Here is a 20,474-nt window from a genome sequence, read left to right as displayed (position 1 = left end):
TAATTTTTTTTTTTTTTTAAAAGGTACATATGATGCTTTTATAAGATAGGGACAATTTTATAAAAAAATTTCCTAAGTACCCTGAAATAAGATTACCCCTTCTCTCGCATGTTCCTTTTATCGATTCAACATTTAGGGCTCCTTTTACAAAGGTGCGCTAGGACCTTACCGCGCGCAATAGCACGCATTAAATTCCTGAGCGCGCTAGCCACCACCGCCTTCTATTTATGAGGTGGTAGATTTTCGGCTACCGCGCGCTATAGCACGCGGTAATTTTGTGCGTGCGCTAAAAACCCTAGCGCACCTTCGTAAAAGGAGCCCTTTCTACACTGCCTGTCATTACCCGATCAAAGTGATTTGCGCAGGTTTCCAACCAGGCAGAGACAAACAGAAGAACAAAAACATTAGGAAAGAAATACGATCCTTTAAAAAAAAAAAAATAAAAAAAAGAAAGATGGTGACGCAATAGGATCATGTCTAGGGTTACCAGATGGCTGGATTTCGCCGGATATGTCCTCCTTTCGAGGAAACGTCCGGGGGGGTCCGGACGGCTTTTCAAAACCCAACACTTTGTCCGGGTGTGGCACAGTGGTTGAAGCTACAGCCTCAGCACCCTGGGGTTGTGGGTTCAAACCCCGCGCTGCTCCTTGTGATCCTGGGCAAGTCACTTAATCCTCCATAGCCCCAGGTATGTTAGATAGATTGTGAACCCACCGGGACAGATAGGAAAAATGCTCGAGTACCTGATTGTAAAACCGCTTAGATAACCTTGATAGGCGGTATATAAAATCCTAATAAAACTTGAAACTTGAAAAGCCTCCCTGAAAATTGCCATCGGGCAGGAGGGCTGCGCGTGACTTCATTGCGTCGCAGGCGCGGATGCTCTCCTGCCCGACCAGAGCAGGGGGCAGCGCTGGGGTGGGGGATGGGTAGAACCTGGGGCCTAGGGGCAGGTCTAAGGGATCCGGATTTTGCGATGTCCCTAAATCATGTCAGTCTACGAGTATGTGATCAAAGAATAGCCCTATTCAACAGGCACACTTTTAATCATTTCCCATAATAAACAAAACTTCCAAATCTCTCATTTGCCCTCTTTAAACGTGAATGGATTGTAAGCTCAGTTGAGCAAGGATTGTCTCTTCAGGTGTATGTCTACAGCGCTGCGCAGGTCTAGCAGCATTATAGATCAACAGTACTCCTTTCCAACAATCTGAGAGGAGTTACCAGATACAGATGGAAATATAATACTTGCAATTCCTTTCCCATGCCCTCCGCATCATCATAGACTCCATTGGCAATCTCTCTTGGCTTCAGGCTTCGCTGACTTTCAGCAATGGTTTCTTTATCCACCTTCAATGCATTAACATATACGTAGCCAACTGAAACCAACACATCAAGAAGTACCATCAGAATTAAAGAGCAAGAGGTAGTCAAGGTCCTCATAGTACGGTAGGCAGTAAGGGCCAAGAGGAAGAAGGAAGCAAGTGCATCATTAGCAACAAGTGCCACAGCTCAAGAAGCAGTGCCGATAGCCCAGGGATCTCAAAGTCCCCCCTTGAGGGGCGCAATCCAGTCGGGTTTTCAGGATTTCCTCAATGAATATGCATTGAAAGCAGTGCATGCACATAGATCTCATGTATGTTCATTGGGAAAATCCTGAAAACCCGACTGGATTGCGGCCCTCAAGGAGGGACTTTTGAGACCCCTGCGATAGCCCTAAGATCCTTCCCTATTTTTATTTTATGAAATGATGCATCCCAAAAGTTCTCCTTTTGTTTCACGCATCGTGTCTCATGTTGTCACGCAGCTATCTGTCAATGCCTTCCTATGCGCTAATGTCTCAGTGGCACTGACTTACAGGATCATGAAGGGCATAGAGAGAGTAGAGAGGGACAGATTCTTCAAACTTTCAGAAAATAAAAAAACAAGAGGGCATTCAGAAAAGTTTAAAGGGGACAGATTCAAAACAAATGCTAGGAAGTTCTTCTTTACCCAACGTGTGGTGGACACCTGGAATGCTCTTCCAGAGAACGTTATAGGGCAGAGTGTGGTACTGGGGTTTAAGAAAGGATTGGACAATTTCCTGCTGGAAAAAGGGATAGAGGGGTATAGATGGAGGATTACTGCACAGGTCCTGGACCTGTTGGGCCGCCGCATGAGCGGACTGCTGGGCACGATGGACCTCAGGTCTGACCCAGTGGAGGCATTTCTTATGTTTCATCTTCAGCTTCAAGAAATAGTGTTAAGAATATTTCTGCCTTAAATGTAATTTCAATGCGTTTCTGCATTTTCTTTCGTGGAAATTATGGTTTGACAATGTCGGAATTCATATTATGATTTGTTAATATTTGTTTCGAGATAGATTTCCCATCCCCCAAAGAAAAATAATACTACGGGCTCCTTTTACGAAGGTGCACTAAGCGTTTTAGTGCACACACTGGATTAGCACGTGCAAGCCGAAAATCTACCGCCTGCTCAAAAGGAGGCTGTAGCGGCTAGCGTGCGGGCCCAATTTAGCATGTGCTATTCCGCGCGTTAAGGCCCTAACGCGCCTTCATAAAAGGAGCCCTATGTTTGTCTTTTGTTTTGTTTTAAATGCTAAGCAACTAAAAGGCGAGCAGGATAACTAGTATGTAGCAAATGTGTAAACCGAATAGTTTTATGCGGTATATAAATGGTTAAATAAATAAATAAAACACATTTTACCCTATCTTAGCCTAATTTCCGCCTTATGGAAATTAAGAACCATCCAAAAATACTTTGATGCTCCCTCATTCCACTTACTGGTGCAATCCTCCATTCTAAGCTTACTTGACTACTGTAATATCATCTACCTGGGGTCTCTAAAAAAAAAAAAAAAAAAACATTCAAAGACTCTGAATCATCCAAAATTCGGCAATACGTCCGATACATGGGCTGAAAAAATGGGAGCACATAACCCCCTACTACCAGGAACTCCACTGGCTACCCTTGGAGGCAAGAATACAGTTCAAATTTGCCTGTTTCTGTTTCAAATCCATCCTTGGTTCGGCCCCCTTATACTTGGTTCCCTACTTTATCTTAGACCGGCCTTCCAGACCCACACGCAAAACCCATCCGTTCAGCCACCCAACTCTAAAGGGCTGCCATTACAAAAGATTCCTGAATAGAACTCTTGCCTTCCAAGCAGGTCAACTAAACGATTGGCTGGGCAATATTATCTCGCACTCCTCATCCTACCTTGACTTCAGGAAATTATTAAAAACTAACCTATTTAACCGATTTATAACCTAAATCCCTTATGCCCATCCTCTTGTTCCCAAGATCTCTTAGCCTCCCCCCCACCCCCCGTTCCCTGCTCCTTACATATGACCCCTTATATTATATTGTACCTGTTCCTACTTCCCTTTAATTGTATCTTCATTCGCTGATGTACCAATATTCGCTGATAGTCCAGTCCTTCTTATATTATATTGTACCTATCCTGTCCCAAATATGTGCCGATTGTCCAGCCCTCTTAATTGTATCTTCTTTTGCTGATTGTACCAACTTTCGCTGTTTGTCCAGCCCTTCTTTATTGTAAACCGCCTCGAACTACTACGGCTTTGGCGGTATATAAGAAATAAATTATTATTATTAATTTTTAGATAATGGTTTTTTATGCAAACCGCTTAGGATTGGTAAGTGGTATATCAAACCATAATAAACTTGAAGCTAAATAATAAACTTGAAACTCCTGAGATGATCTTCTAGCTGCCAAGAAGAGCAATTACCACGGGATTCAAAGTTGCCTTTCCCTAATTGTCCCAGATTATTTAGAACAGGGGTGTCCAACCTGCGGCCCGAGGGCCTCATGCGACCCCGTGAAGTATTTTGTGCGGCTTCGGTCGAGGGCGACGCAGTGTTTTCCTCTGCTGCCCCCTAGTGTTTACCGTCTTGCCGGCTCCCTCCTCTGTCTTGCTGCAGCATTTGCACGTTTGTGCGGCCCCAGAAACATTTTTTTTTGGCCAACGTGGCCCAGGGAAGCCAAAAGGTTGGACACACCTGATTTAGAGGATAGTTAAGTGGTTGAATTGAAAAATACAAAATAAAACCTTCTACTTTTGAGCGGCAAGGTCCTAAAAGAATTTATCAGAAATGACAATAGAAAAATGGGGACTCAAACAAAATTACTTCAACACTAGACAAATTGTATCAGGAGGTGTTTAATCAAACACATATCAATCTAAGCTTAAGTGCATAAGCATAGCCATACTGGGACAGAGCGAAGGTCCATCAAGCCCAGTATCCTGTTTCCAACAGTGGCCAGTCCACATTACAAACACCTGGAAGGTTCCCAAAGTAGAATTCATACTTAATGCTTTATGAACTTTTTCTTTTAGGAACTTGTGCAAACTCTTTTTTAAGCCCTGCTAAGCTAACCACTTACCACATTCTCTGTCAACAAAATTCCAGAGCTTAATTACTTGCTAAGTGAAGAAATTTTCTCCAACATGTTTTAAATGTACTATTTAGCTGCTTCTTTGCATGCCCCCTAATCTTGTAATTTTCATTTCAAATCTTTACTCATTTCAAATCTTAAATCAAGTACAATATTGACATTTATCAATTGAGCTTTCAAATACACTAATTGATCATCATAATATAAAATATTATCCCCCTCCCTTAATTATTTATGAAAATGCTTTGTTTCAATTATAATAAAAAATCCCCACCCCCCTTCCCCCCTTAATGTCTTAAGATTTTTATACAGGGAAGAATATTTTTAATCTTTACAATATTCTATTAATGGCCTCCACACATCTTGAAATTTTCTATAATGTCCTTTTTGGAAAGCTATTGTCCTTTCCATTTTATATATATGGCATACAGAGTTCACCAAAAACAATAATTAAGTCTATTCCAATTCTTCCAATTGTAAGTGATCTGTTGAATGACAACCCCAGTTAAAATTAGCAATAACTTGTTATTATTAGATGAGATTTGTTTCTTAGCCCTCATTTCTATACCAAATAAAACTGTGTCATATGATAATGCCACATGATTTTCTAATAGGGAATTAATTTGATTCCAGATTGATTTCAAAAATTCTAATATATATGGACAATAGAATAACAAATGATCTAAAGTCCCTGCTTCAAGATGACAATGCCAGATTTATCAGATTTAGAGCTATCTAATTTTTTTAAACGAACAGGGGTCCAGAAATCTTGTAATTTTGGAAAGAGTAAACAAACTAACCACGTTTACCCCTTCTGTCCTATTCAAGATTTTATGCTCCTCAGTCGTATCACCTCTCAGCTGTCTCTTCTCCAAGCTGAAGAGTTCTAGCCTCTTGAGTCTTTACTTATAGTAAAGCTGTCCCATCCTCTACCATTTTAGGTACTCGTATCATTTCTAATTCTGCAATATCTCTGCGATGCAGTGACCAGAGCTACATGCAACACTTGAGGTGCAGTCACACCATGGAGACTAGAATGGCGCATTAGGGGCCTTAACATGCGAAATAGCACGCGCTAAATAGCCACTACCACCTCCTTTTGAACAGGTGGTAGGTTTTCAGTTAACGCGCGCTAATCTTCCCCTCCATCTCAAAAGAGCAATGCAGCAAAACCATACTCACAGTTTCCCGTCTCATCTTTTGCCAGCCACTTCCCACTGGGACAATTGGTGATTTGGATGATATCAACTGCACAACCTTGTTTCAGTGGCAGCATATCCTTTCCTGCTTTGCAATCCTCAATAATTTGTGCTTTGTATAGTACTTGTTCAGATCCTGTAATCTAACACAGGATAAGAGGTTACATTCAGCAAATTCAGTGCAAGATTTTGGTTTGCCCTTGTGTACAAATGGTCAACCATATTGATGGGCACAGTGGCATAGCGGTGATGTCGGGTATCACCATGCTGTGTGCCTCCCCACTGTTCCCTACCGCTTGGGTGACCCTTCCCCCCCCCCTCCGCCTACCTCTTGAAATGTTCGCCTGTGCGAGCAGCATCTTCCAACTGCTGCTCGCACAGGCCTCGGCTACCTTCTGACATCAAGTCCCAGTTCCGCGACCAGGAAGTGACGTCAGAAGGGAACCAAGGCCGGCGTGAGCAGCAGGCTGAAGGCGGAACTCGTGCAGGCAAACGTTTAAAGAGGAACACAAGGGGCAGAGAGAAAGAGAGGTACCAGCACTGGCACCCCTATGAAGACACCCGGGACGATCCACCTCCCACCCCCCTCACCCCTGCCTCCTTCACTGGATGGGCAAGAAATTTCATGTATGTTCATTGAAGTCATTCTAAACAAAAAAGAGCCACAGATTTTCAGTATAACCCAAATGAACAGAGTCAATTTGCATGCAAATCTATTTCATGTAAATTCATCCAGGTTAACCTGAGATTTGGGGCCCCTGAGCATCTAAAAAAGAAAATATGAACATTCTAAATAAATATAAAAGTCAGTTTTTCATACTGTACTGCTCTCTTGGGTTTTTGTATCCCAAACGCATGACAGCACTTTTTGGCACTGAAAACTGCCAAACCCTAGATCAGGGAGCATAAGTTCAGTCCCTGGAGACCATACAATGGTCAACTATTTATTTAAAAATTTTTTATTCCGCTTTACGCTTAAGCGGATTACATCTAAAACAGACATATTAAAAATTCACATACATTAACAAATTTGCACATTCATAACTATTAAAGCAAATTATCTGCCTAGCCTCATCAAAGGAGGGATAGTGTGGTGCAGTAGTTAAAGCTACCTCTTCAGCACCCCGAGGTTGTGGGTTCAAACCCACACGTGACCCTAGGCAAGTCACTTAATCCCCCCATTGCCCCAGGTACATTAGATAGACTGGGAGCCCACTGGGACAGACAGGGAAAAATGCTTCAGTACCTGAATAAATTCATGTAAACCGTTCCGAGCTCCCCTGGGAGAACGGTATAAAAAATTGAATAAATAATGTGAAAAGTTTCAGTCTCTGATAGCCAGAGCTGGTATTGTGACATCATAATGCTTCATTCCACTAATAAGAGCCAACCTCATCAGTGATGTCACAGTGGCTTGATTGTCCTAGACTTGTCTCACTTTGCTACATTTTGATTTCTAGAGTGGTGCAGTGGTTAAAGCTACGGCTTCAGCACCCTGAGGTTGTGGGTTCAAATCCACACTGCTCCTTGTGACCCTGGGTAAGTCGCTTAATCCCCCCATTGCCCCAGGTACATTAGATAGACTGTGAGCCCATCAGGACAGACAGGGAAAAATGCTTCAGTACCTGAATAAATTCATGTAAACCGTTCTGAGCTCCCTTGAGAGAACGGTATAGAAAAAAAAAAAAAAGTTACTGAAGATACTCATTGAGCCTATGTAAAAGTCATGTCTCTTTTCACTGTGTGAATCACTGCATTAACTACACTTGTACCAATACTGCCAGGGCCACTGCAAGTTCTGAGGAAAGGGGAAATGTGGGTGCTATGAGATCTGAGAGAAAAAAAAGGGAACCATTTTTTCTAGACCATGGAGAGAAACAGAGGGAGGAGGGGGGAGGGGTGGAATTAGGACGACAAGGGAGATTAAGGGAAACCATGACATGGGGTTCAGGTAAGAGTGATAAAAAGAAAAAAAAAAAAAAATCATGAGAAATGGGTTGGGAAAGGCCAACCTAATTCGATAACTCTTCCTGTCAATTGTAAAATCATGATTTCTGAGCTGTTATCAATCTAGTCTTGAAAACATAAACCACTCGGAGATCTTTAGATATATTGTACAATTCACTGCAAACATTAACCAGGAAGTTATCTGGAAAACATCACAGCTCCTCAATCTTAATCCATTAGCTGTGGAAATCTCAATGATATGAAAATTGGTTTTCTTCAGAATGGTCAGTTACCTACCCCCACCTCACCAAAAAAAAAAAAAAAAAAAAAATCCCATTCTGAAAAATTATTTACGTGAGACAACTACCATTATTCAGAAAATTACATTTATCCAGAATGTCCTGGGTCCCAGCCATCCTGAATATACATTCAGCTCTACTGTAGTTCCTATGAAGAGAAAAGAAGGTTTTGCAACATCAAGAACAAACTATATACACATCTCGTAACAGACGCAATGTTAACTACCTTGAATTTTTTCTTTAGTTCATTTCCATTTTTGTCCTTCTTTTCCTTTAAAAGATGGTCATCTTTCTGTAGTTTTTGGTTTTTCCATCTCGCTTCTTTATCATTTTTTTCAGATCTAAAAACATCAGAGGTTTTAATTCTGGGTTCGGAATAATAGAATAGGCTATACTGTCTACTAAGTATTTTAACAAACAAAAAGAGTAAACCTATCTACACTCTTCAGTTTCTCTCCCCAGTGATGCAGACCCGGACATAAACATTTAGAACTAGTTGTGGAAATAAACTGTGATAAGAACATAAGAATAGCCTTACTGGGTCAGACCAAGCCCAGTAGCCCGTTCTCACGGTGGCCAATCCAGGTCCCTAGCACCTGGCTAAAACCCAAAGAGTAGCAATATTCCAGCACCTCAAAGAATAGCAAGATTCTAGAACCTCAATGAGAGCAACATTCTAGAGCTGAGATTGTGATGTCATAATGCCTTATTCCACAGTGCCTCAGAGCCAACCTCATCAGTGATGTTACAATGGCTTGATTGTCCTATGCTTGGCTCACATAAGATCATAAGAATAGCCTTACTGGGTCAGACCAAATGGTCCATCAAGCCCAGTAGCCTGTTCTCTCGGTGGCCAATCCAGGTCACTAGTACCTGGCCAAAACCCAAAGAGTAGCAATATTCCAGCACCTCAAAGAATAGCAAGATTCCAGAACCTCAATGAGAGCAACATTCCAGAGCTGAGATTGTGATGTCATAATGCCTTATTCCACAGTGCCTCAGAGCCAACCTCATCAGTGATGTTACAATGGCTTGATTATCCTATGCTTGGCTTACATAAGACCATAAGAATAGCCTTACTGGGTCAGACCAAAGGTCCATCAAGCCCAGTAGCCTGCCCTCACAATGGCCAATCCAGGTCACCAGTACCTGGCAAAAAACCAAAAGAGTAGCAACAATCCATGCTACCGATCCAGGGCAAGCAGTGGCTTCCCCCCATGTCTTTCTCAATAACAGACTATGGACTTTTCCTTAATAACAGAGGCGATACGTTAGTCCAATAAAATGGTTATCTAACAAGCTTTTGAGAATTCGCTCTTCATCGGGTCAGTGAAAAAAAAAACAGTGCAGTTACACTGGATTTATTTATAATATTTGTATACCACTTATAGCTACTGTAAGTGGTTTACATTCAGGTACTTAAGTCTTTTTTCCCCATCTGTCCTGCTGGGCTCACAATCTATTTAATGTACCTGAGGCAATGGGGAAATTAAGTGACTTGCCCAGGGTCACAAGGAGCAGCATGGGATTTGAACTCACAACCTCAGGGTGCTGAGGCTGTAGCTCTAACCACCGTGCCACACACTCCCCCTACACGGTGCAAAGTCACCTAGGCTGGACTATGTCTCTGCATCATGAGGAACATTTCGCATTTCAGATTCTAAACCTGCATGGACATCTTAAACAGAAAAGTTACCTCTTCACACCGAATAGAAAACGTGATTGACCACCCTGCAGAAAAACACATAGAAATAAAAATTACTGACAAATTAAAGTTTAGATGAAAAACATGATTTTAAACAAATTAATGACCATAAAACATACCAATATGAAAAGGATTTTACAAATGGCACCTACTTTGTACAAGGGAACTTCTGCACACGTTATGCAGTCTGTTACAAAGGCGCGCTAGCGGTTTAACTCGTGTAACAGCGCACGCTAAACCGCCGGACGCGCTAGCCGCTACTTCCTCCTCTTGAGCAGGCGGTAGTTTTGGGCCAGCGCGGGGGGTTAGCGCGTGATGAAAAGTCACGCACATTAACCCCGCTAGCGCGCCTTTGTAAAAGGAGCCCAAAATGTTCCTCTATGGGGTAAAATTTACAATGGTGCGTTTACATTTATTTCTGCTTAAGCAAGAGCAGTTAAGTCGGCAAAAGAGCCAAAAATTGTGAGCATCTATGTTCCAGAGACACGTGTTTAACCAATGTCCATAGCTTTCACCCAAAATGCTGCCAATCTGCAAGCTACATGCTTTCGGAGATACACCCCTCGATTCTATAGATGGTATCCAAAATTTTGCCTTAGGATGTGTCAGTTTTAGGGGTAGATTTTTATTTTTTTTTTCACACTTTACAGACCACTAAAATGACCAAATTAAGCAATGCCGCTTCAAAAATTGATTACGGTGAGTCTTCCCTTCCTTTAAGGCAGGGGTGTCAAAGTCCCTCCTCGAGGGCCGCAATCCAGTCGGGTTTTCAGGATTTCCCTACTGAATATGCATGAGATCTATTTACATGCACTGCTTTCATTGTATGCTAATAGATCTCATGTATATTCAGTGGGGAAATCCTGAAAACCCGACTAGATTCCGGCCTTCGAGGAGGAATTTTGACACCCCTGCTTTAAGGGAATTAAATCTGCTGGGAAGCTCAGTCGATCTTTTGTTTTCAAGTTTGTAGAGATCTGGAATGAACTTCCCGATTCCATTAGGCTTTTAGGCCAGCTGCAATTATTTCGTAAATTCCTGAAAACTTTGTTGTTCTCGCAATTTTTAAATGGTTTAACTACAGGCTCAACAAAATGATAATACAGTGGTACCTTGGAATCCGAACTTAATCCGTTCCAGATCCCAGTTCGAGTTCCAAAACGTTCAAGTTCCAAGACAATTTTTCCCATTGAAAAGAACAGAAACTGGATTAATCCGTTCCTTGGTCCCACAAACTCCGCAAGATCGGGCCTACCTGGCAGAAACAGCAAGATCGGGACCCCCAGCAGCAGAGGCAGCAAGATCGGGATCCCCAGCGGCAAGATAGCAAGATCGGCAACGGCAGCTGTAAGTGGTGTTCAGCCCAAAGCTTCCCGCCCAGGCGGAAACAGGAAGCTGCATCAGAGGAGAAGCTTTGGGCTGAGCACTGCTTGCAGTTTGGATTCCAAAGCAGCGTTCGGATTCCGGGGCAAAAATGAAGAAAAAAAAAGTTCGGATTCCAAATCATTTGAGATCTGGGGCATTCGGATTCCGAGGTACCACTGTATTATAATTATTTTTCTTATGCACTTTAGTTTTTAATTAGTTCTTCCTTCACCTATGTTTTCCGCTATATACTCTAGACTTAATTATATGTGAACCGAGTCGAGCTCCATTGGGAGATGACCTGGGATATAAACCAAAGATTAGATTAGATTAGATTGCCTATCACAGTTGAAATATGGAGAAATTAAGTAATATTTATTTGAATGTACAAATAGTCTGGACTACATCTGTAGCCACAATTGTCTTTAAAATGTCATCTATGCAGTTAATGTTATTTAACAAAATCCAGCAAAAACGCTATATCTAGCTCCCTGCTGACTATCTGATCCTCAAAGTCTGTACTTATTGGGGTTCATTAACCACCTTTTTCATGAAGCGATTCTTAGGGTTCTCTCCTCTCCTGACTGTACACATGACCAGCAGCCTCGGTTATCTTTTTTAGACACCTTTCTTTGGATTGGGTGTATGATGGCCAGTCTGGAACCATCATGGGCTTGCTCAGATTTGCCTTGATCTCTGCATGTCGATACCATTTGCTAACATACAAGACTAACTTCGATCTTGGGCTAACCATTCACATCAACATATGTTTAATGCAAGTTAAGAAATAAGCTTTTCGATGAACTGACAGAGGGTCATTTTTCAAATAATCTACCTGGGTAAAATGGCCCCAGTGAACTTGCCCACCACCAGGTGGCTACAAAATACAGGTGGACTTTTTCTTTTCAGTTTGCTAGCTGTCATATCGTTATCATAAGTTGGTTCATTTAACCCAGTGGTTCCCAAACCTGTCCTGGAGGACCCCCAGGCCATTTGGGTTTTCAGGATAGCCCTAATGAATATGCATGGAGCAGATTTGCATGCCTGGCACCTCCATTATATGCAGATCGCTCTCATGCATATTCATTAGGGTTATCCTGAAAACCCGACTGGCCTGGGGGTCCTCCAGGACAGGTTTGGGAACCACTGATTTAACCTATGAAGATGCACACAGGTTCAAATTGAGTGGAAGCTGACTAATTGAGTGGGAGTGTGTGGTGCATTGGTTAGACCCTAGACCAGGGGTGTCCAATGTCAGTCCTCGAGGGCCGCAATCCAGTCGGGTTTTCAGGATTTCCCCAATGAATATGCATTGAAAGCAGTGCATGCACACAGATCTCATGCATATTCATTGGGGAAATCCTGAAAACCCGACTGGATTGCGGCCCTCGAGGACCGACATTGGACACCCCTGCCCTAGACAAATCACTTAATCCCCATTGCCCCAGGTACATTAGATAGAGCAGGGCTGCCCAAGTCCGGTCCTCGAGATCTACTGGCAGGCCAGGTTTTCAGGATATCCACAATGAATATGCATGAGAGAGAGATTTGCATACCAAGAAGACAGTGCAGGAAAATCTCTCTCATGCATATTCATTGTGGAAATCCTGAAAACCTGGCCTGCCAGTAGATCTCGAGGACCGGACTCGGGCAGCCCTGAGATAGAATATGAGTCCATCAGGGAAGATAGGAAAAAATACTTGGAGTACCTAAATGTAAACCACTTAGGCTATATTCTCTGTTACTACCCAGGAAATATTTTGATGGCTTGAAGTACTGCATATGCTTACGTTGATGGATTATTTTTGTATTTTGATATCTTGTATATTGGATTGTTTTGGCTATGTTGTTGTCATCAATAAAAATCATTTCAACATATATAAAAATAAATACATAAATATCTGAGTACATTAAAACCAAATAGTCACAGATCTAAACTAGGGACATATAAGCTCCATTCACCCTCATATAGTGCCACCAGTACACAGTAACTGAGCTTTGAACACCATGAGGCACAGACAGTTCAAAAGCATGGCTTGATGGAATCTCATGTGGCACTGGCTTAACTTTTCACCAGGGGTATACAATCAATATGAACCAAGTCAAAGGGTGAAACAAACCTTAGTCACCCCTAAGCGCCCTGGAATACTCATGGATTTTACCCCGATCCTCAGCGGCACCACTTGGAGCTCAAAACAATCTCATTGCTCCAAGCTTTACGTGTCAAATCGTCACTGGATCGTTTATATTATAATATTTATAATTTTATAATTTTACAAATTTCACTTCACTTTTATATGTTTTATATTCATATTTTGAAATATTCAGCTTTTGAAATAGTTTAAAGCATATCACTTAGCTTAGTCATGTGGTTTTTGGCTGGGGATTAACACCGACATGTTTCGCTATATAAGCTTTATCAAGGATAACCCCTATTAGTGAACAAAAGTTAAAATTAATTATGCTCAAAAGAACAAAAGTTAAAAATAATCATGTTCAAAAGAATAGCTGTTAAAGTTACCAATCTTAATGAAAGCTAAAACAATCTAAGAATGCCTTACCTCAACATGAACTGCCACCAAACTCTGACCACTATATCAAGAGAGATGGCGGCGGCGTCTTTGCTTAACTGACTGGCAATTTGTATTTTACCCCGATCCTCAGAATTGATATTTCTGATTAAAAAATATTGGCATATAGTGCAGGTACACCCCATATTTCATGATATTCCCATGTTCTCTTTTAAGAGGGGGAAGACTATAGGGCAGGTCCTGATTCAACAGAAATTGGGTAATTACAGGGAGCAAACACAGGGTACTCATATGGGGTTTGGGCACTGTCAATGGTGTGCCACCACGATTCGGGGAGCCTCATGGAAGGACCCTCATACTGGTAAAATAATAAAGTCGAACAGCAATACAAATTGCCAGTCAGTTAACGTGGTATACGTGATTTTGTGCCCGGGCAACCTTGTGTACGTGGGTCGCACGTCAAGGCCCGTACACATAAGGTTGAACGAGCACAAGTCACGTGTTAAAACTAAGAATCTACAAGCTCCGCTAGTGGAGCACTTTTTGGCTAGTCAGCACAATATAACACAGATACAATGGCGGGTAATTGAGAGCCTTGATGTGGGGTATGATGGGGGGGGGGGGGAAATTGTGAAGAATGGCTGAATTATAAGGAGCAGAGATGGATATATGTCCTTGATACAGTAATACCTAACGGCTTGAATGGGGAATTAGAGTGGGGAACGCTAATCTAGCCTGTGTTTAGGGTGGTTGTCAGTCCCCTCCATAATAATTTGACCTTGTAGCTTTAGATCCGGCAAGTAGTCCTGTGACGCTGTTGGCCACGTAATCACGTGGTTACAGTTGTCCCGGGTTCTGCTCTATTTAATTTTTGCAAAGACGCCGCCGCCATCTCTCTTGATATAGTGGTCAGAGTTTGGCGGCAGTTCATGTTGAGGTAAGGCATTCTTAGATTGTTTTAGCTTTCATTAAGATTGGTAACTTTAACAGCTATTCTTTTGAACATAATTATTTTTAACTTTTGTTCTTTTGAGCATAATTAATTTTAACTTTTGTTCACTAATAGGGGTTATCCTTGATAAAGCTTATATAGCGAAACATGTCGGTGTTAATCCCCAGCCAAAGACCACATGACTAAGCTAAGTGATATGCTTTAAACTATTTCAAAAGCTGAATATTTCAAAATATGAATATAAAACATATAAAAGTGAAGTGAAATTTGTAAAATTATAAAATTATAACTATTATAATATAAACGATCCAGTGACGATTTGACACATAAAGCTTGGAGCAATGAGATTGTTTTGAGCTCCAAGTGGTGCCTCTGAGGATCGGGGTAAAATCCATGAGTATTCCAGGGTGCTTAGGGGTGACTAAGGTTTGTTTCACCCTTTGACTTGGTTCATATTGATGGAATCTCATGCACACTTTATAGGTATTGTTTAACAAAAAGTTAGACTTCTTAGAATGTGGCCAGCAAGGGGTTACCTCATTGTCTGGGTTGCCAGTTTCATAGGGAGCTAGAAAAACAAAAAGAAAACAAAATGACACTTTTCTCCATCCGATGTACTTGCTAGATCAGTATACAAAAGGATAGTGGTTAAAATCACTATTTTGTTAAGCAGACCATGGGGGAGGGGGAATTGTATTCAGTGATGCTCAAAATTCAGTGCAACTGCAAACGGAAACCTACAAGGGTAAAGGGATCCCCCTATGAGAGAAACAGGAAGAAACGAAGCGCAGGGGGGGGTCTGGACGCAATATCTTCTAACCACACCAAAAAGATTATTAAATGCAGCTTGAGCAAGAAAATGGTACATTGACTCAACAAGGTGCCGTGTTTTGGTGGCTACATGCCTATAGAACTTAACAGTAATTGCGGAATAGAAGTAAATTTTTATTTTATTTTTCTTAATTTCTTTGTTCATTTTAAAGACATAAAAGTAAGTGCAAAATAAAATATAATCATATAATTCTATAAAAGCACTTAAATACATTTATAATCTATGACAAATATTATCACCCCCCCCCCCCCCATAATTATATCTAAGAATTACACTCAAATTGAGAATTGAAAAATACATTCCAACCCGCCCTCCCACCCTGGACATGTATGACCAAAGGGCATAATCAGCAATCACTCTTTGCAAAATTTTGTCAATGGCTCCCAAATCTTCAGAAACTTCTTATAATATCCCTGATTTCTGGCCATATTACTTTCCATCTTAAAAACGTGACAGAGAGACTCCCACCAAAAGGAATAGTTCAGTCTATCCCAGTTTTTCCAATTTCTTAGAATAAGTTGTATGGCAACCCCTGTCATAATAAAGAGAAGTTTATTATGAGATGATATGTGGCTTTTAGTTCTCATCATAGTGCTAAATAGCACAGTATCATATATTAGTGCCACTGGATTTTCCATTACTTTGTTTACCTGATCCCAAATGGATCTCCAAAATTGAAGTATCAAGGGACAATAAAATAATAAATGATCTAATGTCCCAGGTTCGAAATGACAGTGCCAACACCTATTAGACTTGGAACTATCTAATTTCTGTAACCGAACTGGGGTCCAAACTGCTCTGTGTAACAAAAAAACCCAAGTTTGTCTCATAGATACAAACACCGTACATCTCATCCTCCAAGTCGAAATTTGTGGCCATTGAGACACAGTAATCTGATGCTTTATTTCAATGCTCCAAATTTCACGAAGACCAGTTTTTAGTTTCTTATTCAAAAATCCAGATATTAAATTTATACCACTGAGTGGCCTGGTGACCCAGGAAACCCCCTGGAAGCACAGGAACGACAAACAATACTGATTTTTAAGATTTTTCCAGTCAGGGAACCTCTCCTGAATGGCCTGCCTCAACTGCAACCACCTATAACTTTGAGTTTTAGCAATACCAAATTTTTGTTGCAGTTGTGAAAACTCAAGCAGCTTTCTGTCTGATATTACATCGTCTAAAGCAGTGTTCTTCAAACACCGGTCCATGGACCAGTGCCGGTACACAGAAATTTCCTGTCGGTCCACAGGGCCAGCAGGTGCATCAGGCCCAAAACAGTGTTCTTCAACCGCCGGTCCACAGTGATTCAGTGCACAAAGCCATGGACAGTGGCTCCTACAGGCATCCTGCGCCTGAACCGGAAGCCTTCTCTCTGACGTTGCAACGTCAGAGGGAAGACTTTCAGATGAGGCACGGGACGTGCAAGGTGCAATTAGTACTATTATGGGGGCAGGATCTGGCCCATGACTTAGCCCGGTGTTCTTCAACTGCCGGTCCACAGAATAATTATTTTATTTCTGCCGGTCCATAGGTGTAAAAAGGTTGAAAAACACTGGTCTAAAGTACGTATGCCCGCCTTCATCCAGTACTTCCAGATGACTTTAAACCCGCCAATTTGAATCTTGGGTTTCAACCAAAGGGACTGACAAGTGGATTTATGAATTGGAATATCTGTTAAATTAGTAATAAATTTTAATGTCTTCCAAGGTCCATTAAAATTCTATTGTCCTTATACAGCCTAGGCATCTTGATACTCAAAATGTGACACAATCTCTATGGAAACAGGAGTTGCTATTCCAACCATAACCAGTCTGGAAGATTTTCCATGAGCTCGGGGAGGACCCAGTACATACCCTGACGCATTATATAGGCTTGATGGTACCTATAAAAATTTGGAAAAATTTACCCCACCCTCCACAATTGGCTTTTGTAAGGATACTGAAGCAATTCTTGCTGCTTTCCCCAGCCAAATAAATTTTGTAAGAATACTATTTATTTTTTTGTAAAAGGACCCCTGAAAAAACACACCTATTTGGTAACAAACCACAGGCAAAATCATCATTTTAACCATCTGAACTGCTTCATGTTACTGTAACATCCTCCCTCCCCCCCCCCCCCGACGCGAATAAAGATAAGTTAATTCATTGTTACATCTTATAAGCTGTACAACTATAAAGAAACAAACCACTATTTACACTTTAAGCATTTTAATATTCGAACTAAAGAAAAGCGAGCATGTTAGCCCCTACAACAAACTACTACACTGGTTGACAATGGAGGCGTGAATAATGTTCAAGTTCTCTTGCTTCTGCTTTAAACTGGTGTGGGGAATGGCCCCTCCCTATCTCTTACCACATTTCGAGCTACACATCCCCACTAGGACAACCAGAAATTCCAATCTTTTTGCCTATCCAAGGATCACCGATTGCAAACACAGGTCCTTTCTGGACAGAACTTTGAAGTTTCAAGCTAGCAAACAGCAGACCTGGCTAAGCAATTACATCAACGGAGCCAGACTGACCTATGGCGCATTTTGGAAAGAAATTAAGACAGCACTGTTCAATAGATTTATCTCCTAATTAGTTACCATTTCTAAAACAATTAACACCATGCTGATAACTTGAGAAATATCTGTATTTTACTAATTGTATTCTGTAATTCGCTGACTGTACTGTGACATCGTCGCTATTTGTATTCTGTAATTCGCTGATTGTCCAGCTCTCTTCACTGTAAACCGCCTAGAAGTCGTAAGATTGTGGCGGTATAGAAAAAATAAAGTTATTATGAAAAGAGACAAAAAAAAAAAAACAAACAACTTGGACTAGTGAAGAGAGACGGTGAATTTTCACTCCAATGACATGGTCCTGCGAGTGTCACCTCTGAAGTCCTTATAAGCGCTAAGATCTTTTTTGATAATAAGATTTTGTTTGGATTTTTCCATACTCAAGGTAATGTCATACCATGGAATGATACAGAGACATTATAATATTCTTGGTCAGTGGAATAGCGAGAGTACGTGGCACCCCTACCCACCCTCTTCTCCGCCCCTTCCCAATTCCCACCACCACCACACACCCTTCCCTTCCTAATTTTCCAGGCGAGAGCAACAGCATGGACTTGCTGCCCATGTTGTGTTGGCTATCCCTGTGACATCACTTCCTAGGTGCCGGGCCCGGAAGTGACATCAGAGAGAGGAGACACCAACGCGGGCAGCAAGTTCGTAACGCTGCTCGTGCAGGAAAAATTAAAGAGGGGAGGGGAAGGGGCACACACGTGCGGCAGAAAGGAGGATGGTTGCCTGTGCATTTTAGAAAGACCACGTCCAATGCAGAACACTCCCCCCACCACACCCACCCACTTTACTACACCAGTGTTTTTGGTCTTAGTTACCATTCCTTTCCTAAACTTGCCAGACTTGTTGAGAAGTCCTTGTTAAAGCTGCTCTTCCAGTTGCCAGTCTGTATTGGCAATTCCTGGGACTGGAGGGTAATTTGCTGCGGGTTTAGCAGAGGGCTGCCGACCGCAAGCGCCAACAATCCCCAGTTGGGCCTCGTTAGTTCATATTCACATGTCCAAATTTCAGTCTTTGGTTTGTTTTTGGCTTTGGCTGAAGCCAAGCGATAAGTTTCAGCTGCAGTTTGTTTCAGCTGAAACTGAAAAAAAAAGGCAGTTTTCAATCAACCTCAGCTTAGCACATGCTAAATTTCCATTCGCTCAGTGTTTCTCAACTCGGTCCTGGAGTACCCCCTTGCCAGTCAGGTTTTCAAGATATCCACAAAGAATATGCATGAAAGAAATTTGCATACAATGGAGGCAGTGTATGCAAATCAAGCTTATGCAAATTCAATGTGGATATCCCCAAAACCTGACTGGCAAGGGGGTACTCCAGGACCGAGTTGAGAAACACTGCATTAACACATGCTAAGCTTTGGTAAAAGGGCCTCCAGATTTTTGAAGACAGGCAAACGAACCACACGTGCATTACCAAAAGCACATTCTTAAGTGAAAAAAACGCTAGCATAAACAATATCCATGCTAACGGACATTCTCTGGTTTAACACACTCACTTGCTTTTGTTTCTGTGATGGGATGCTGGTCAATGAAACCTAAAGAGCTCTGTAGCTCTAATTGATCTTCGTAAGAGTCAGGCTCATCTCTAAGGGAAAAGAGAAACAACAGTTTTCACTTTGTAGAAAGAACCTGAATTGACAAGCCTCAAAGAATATTTACGCCACAATTCTGGTCCTGTAAACAAAAGGTTTTATGATTTTGTCTCTGTATAGAGTTGTGCCAAATTTCTGTCACATGGTCTATGGTGTTGCATTTACAGCATTTCGAGTTTTTGTAACCAATAACATTTCTCGATTGTCATATGATTGAGATAATGTGCTGTCCGTGAATGCACCCAAGGTAAGGGGAGGGGCCTTAGGGATCTGGCCAGTCAGAGTCTTAGGCAACTCCCAGTGCATCCCGGAGTGTAATGGGAAGGAGGCCTAAGACTCCGGTAAGCCCAGGCGCCTAAAGCCCCTCCTATAGGAGGGACCTTAGGTGCCTGTGCCAATCAAGGCCTTAGGCTTCTCAGGAAGGCCCACCATTCGGAAGAGGTGGGCTTGCCGGCCAGAGGAAGTGGGCATCCCTCCAACCGGCCTTCTACAAAAAGGTACAAGGGAGGGTGTGGGTGGGTTTCAGGGGTGAAGGTGTTTGGGAGTGATGCTGGAAGGAGGGATTGGGCATCTTTCCAGTCAGGGATGTTTGGGGGAGGTGCAGGCAGGAGGGATTGGTCATCCCTCCTGCCGGGTATGTTATTGGGGGGGGGGGAGTGCTGAAAGGAGGGATTGGTCATCCCTCCTGCTGAGGATGTTAATGGGGGGGGGGGGGGAGGGAGTGCCGGCAGGAGGGAGTGGGAATCTCTCCTGCCAGCTGACTTGCAGTGGGGTTCAGGTTTTCCTGCCGTGGCCACTCTCAGCCAATTGTAGCAGGGGAATTCCCCCCTCCCCCATCAAACTTGGGTGCCGGTTACAGAATCACAGCTTTGGGGAGTCCCTGCTGCTCAGCTGATTGGGGTGGGGGAACCCCTGCTGCTCTCGGCTGCTGCGGTCTAGCGATCAAGATAAGCGGCTGGGTTTTCCAGGCCAACATTTCAGCCACCTATCGTGGTGCGATTCTGTAACCGGCACCCTGGAATGATTGACAGGCGATCGGCGGCCATTGGGCGCCGGTT

General features: G+C 42.3%; 1 protein-coding gene across 1 annotated transcript in view; it reads right to left on the bottom strand.

Annotated features, from left to right (window-relative positions):
- Positions 1-20,474, bottom strand: part of FYB2 (FYN binding protein 2) — an 84,959-nt gene that overhangs the window by 39,528 nt on the left and 24,957 nt on the right. The window contains exons 8-13 of the mRNA XM_033916789.1: positions 19,321-19,409; positions 14,955-14,986; positions 9,562-9,596; positions 8,092-8,206; positions 5,603-5,762; positions 1,253-1,379 (exon numbers count right to left, since the gene is read on the bottom strand). Coding sequence (XP_033772680.1) covers positions 1,253-1,379; positions 5,603-5,762; positions 8,092-8,206; positions 9,562-9,596; positions 14,955-14,986; positions 19,321-19,409 — 558 coding nt within the window. The remainder of the gene's footprint in view (positions 1-1,252; positions 1,380-5,602; positions 5,763-8,091; positions 8,207-9,561; positions 9,597-14,954; positions 14,987-19,320; positions 19,410-20,474) is intronic.

This window comes from Geotrypetes seraphini, chromosome 12 (assembly GCF_902459505.1).
Source record: "Geotrypetes seraphini chromosome 12, aGeoSer1.1, whole genome shotgun sequence".
Taxonomy (NCBI): Eukaryota; Metazoa; Chordata; class Amphibia; order Gymnophiona; family Dermophiidae; genus Geotrypetes; species Geotrypetes seraphini.
The sequence above is the reverse complement of the archived record's forward strand: the minus strand, read 5'-3'. Positions and strand labels throughout refer to the sequence as shown.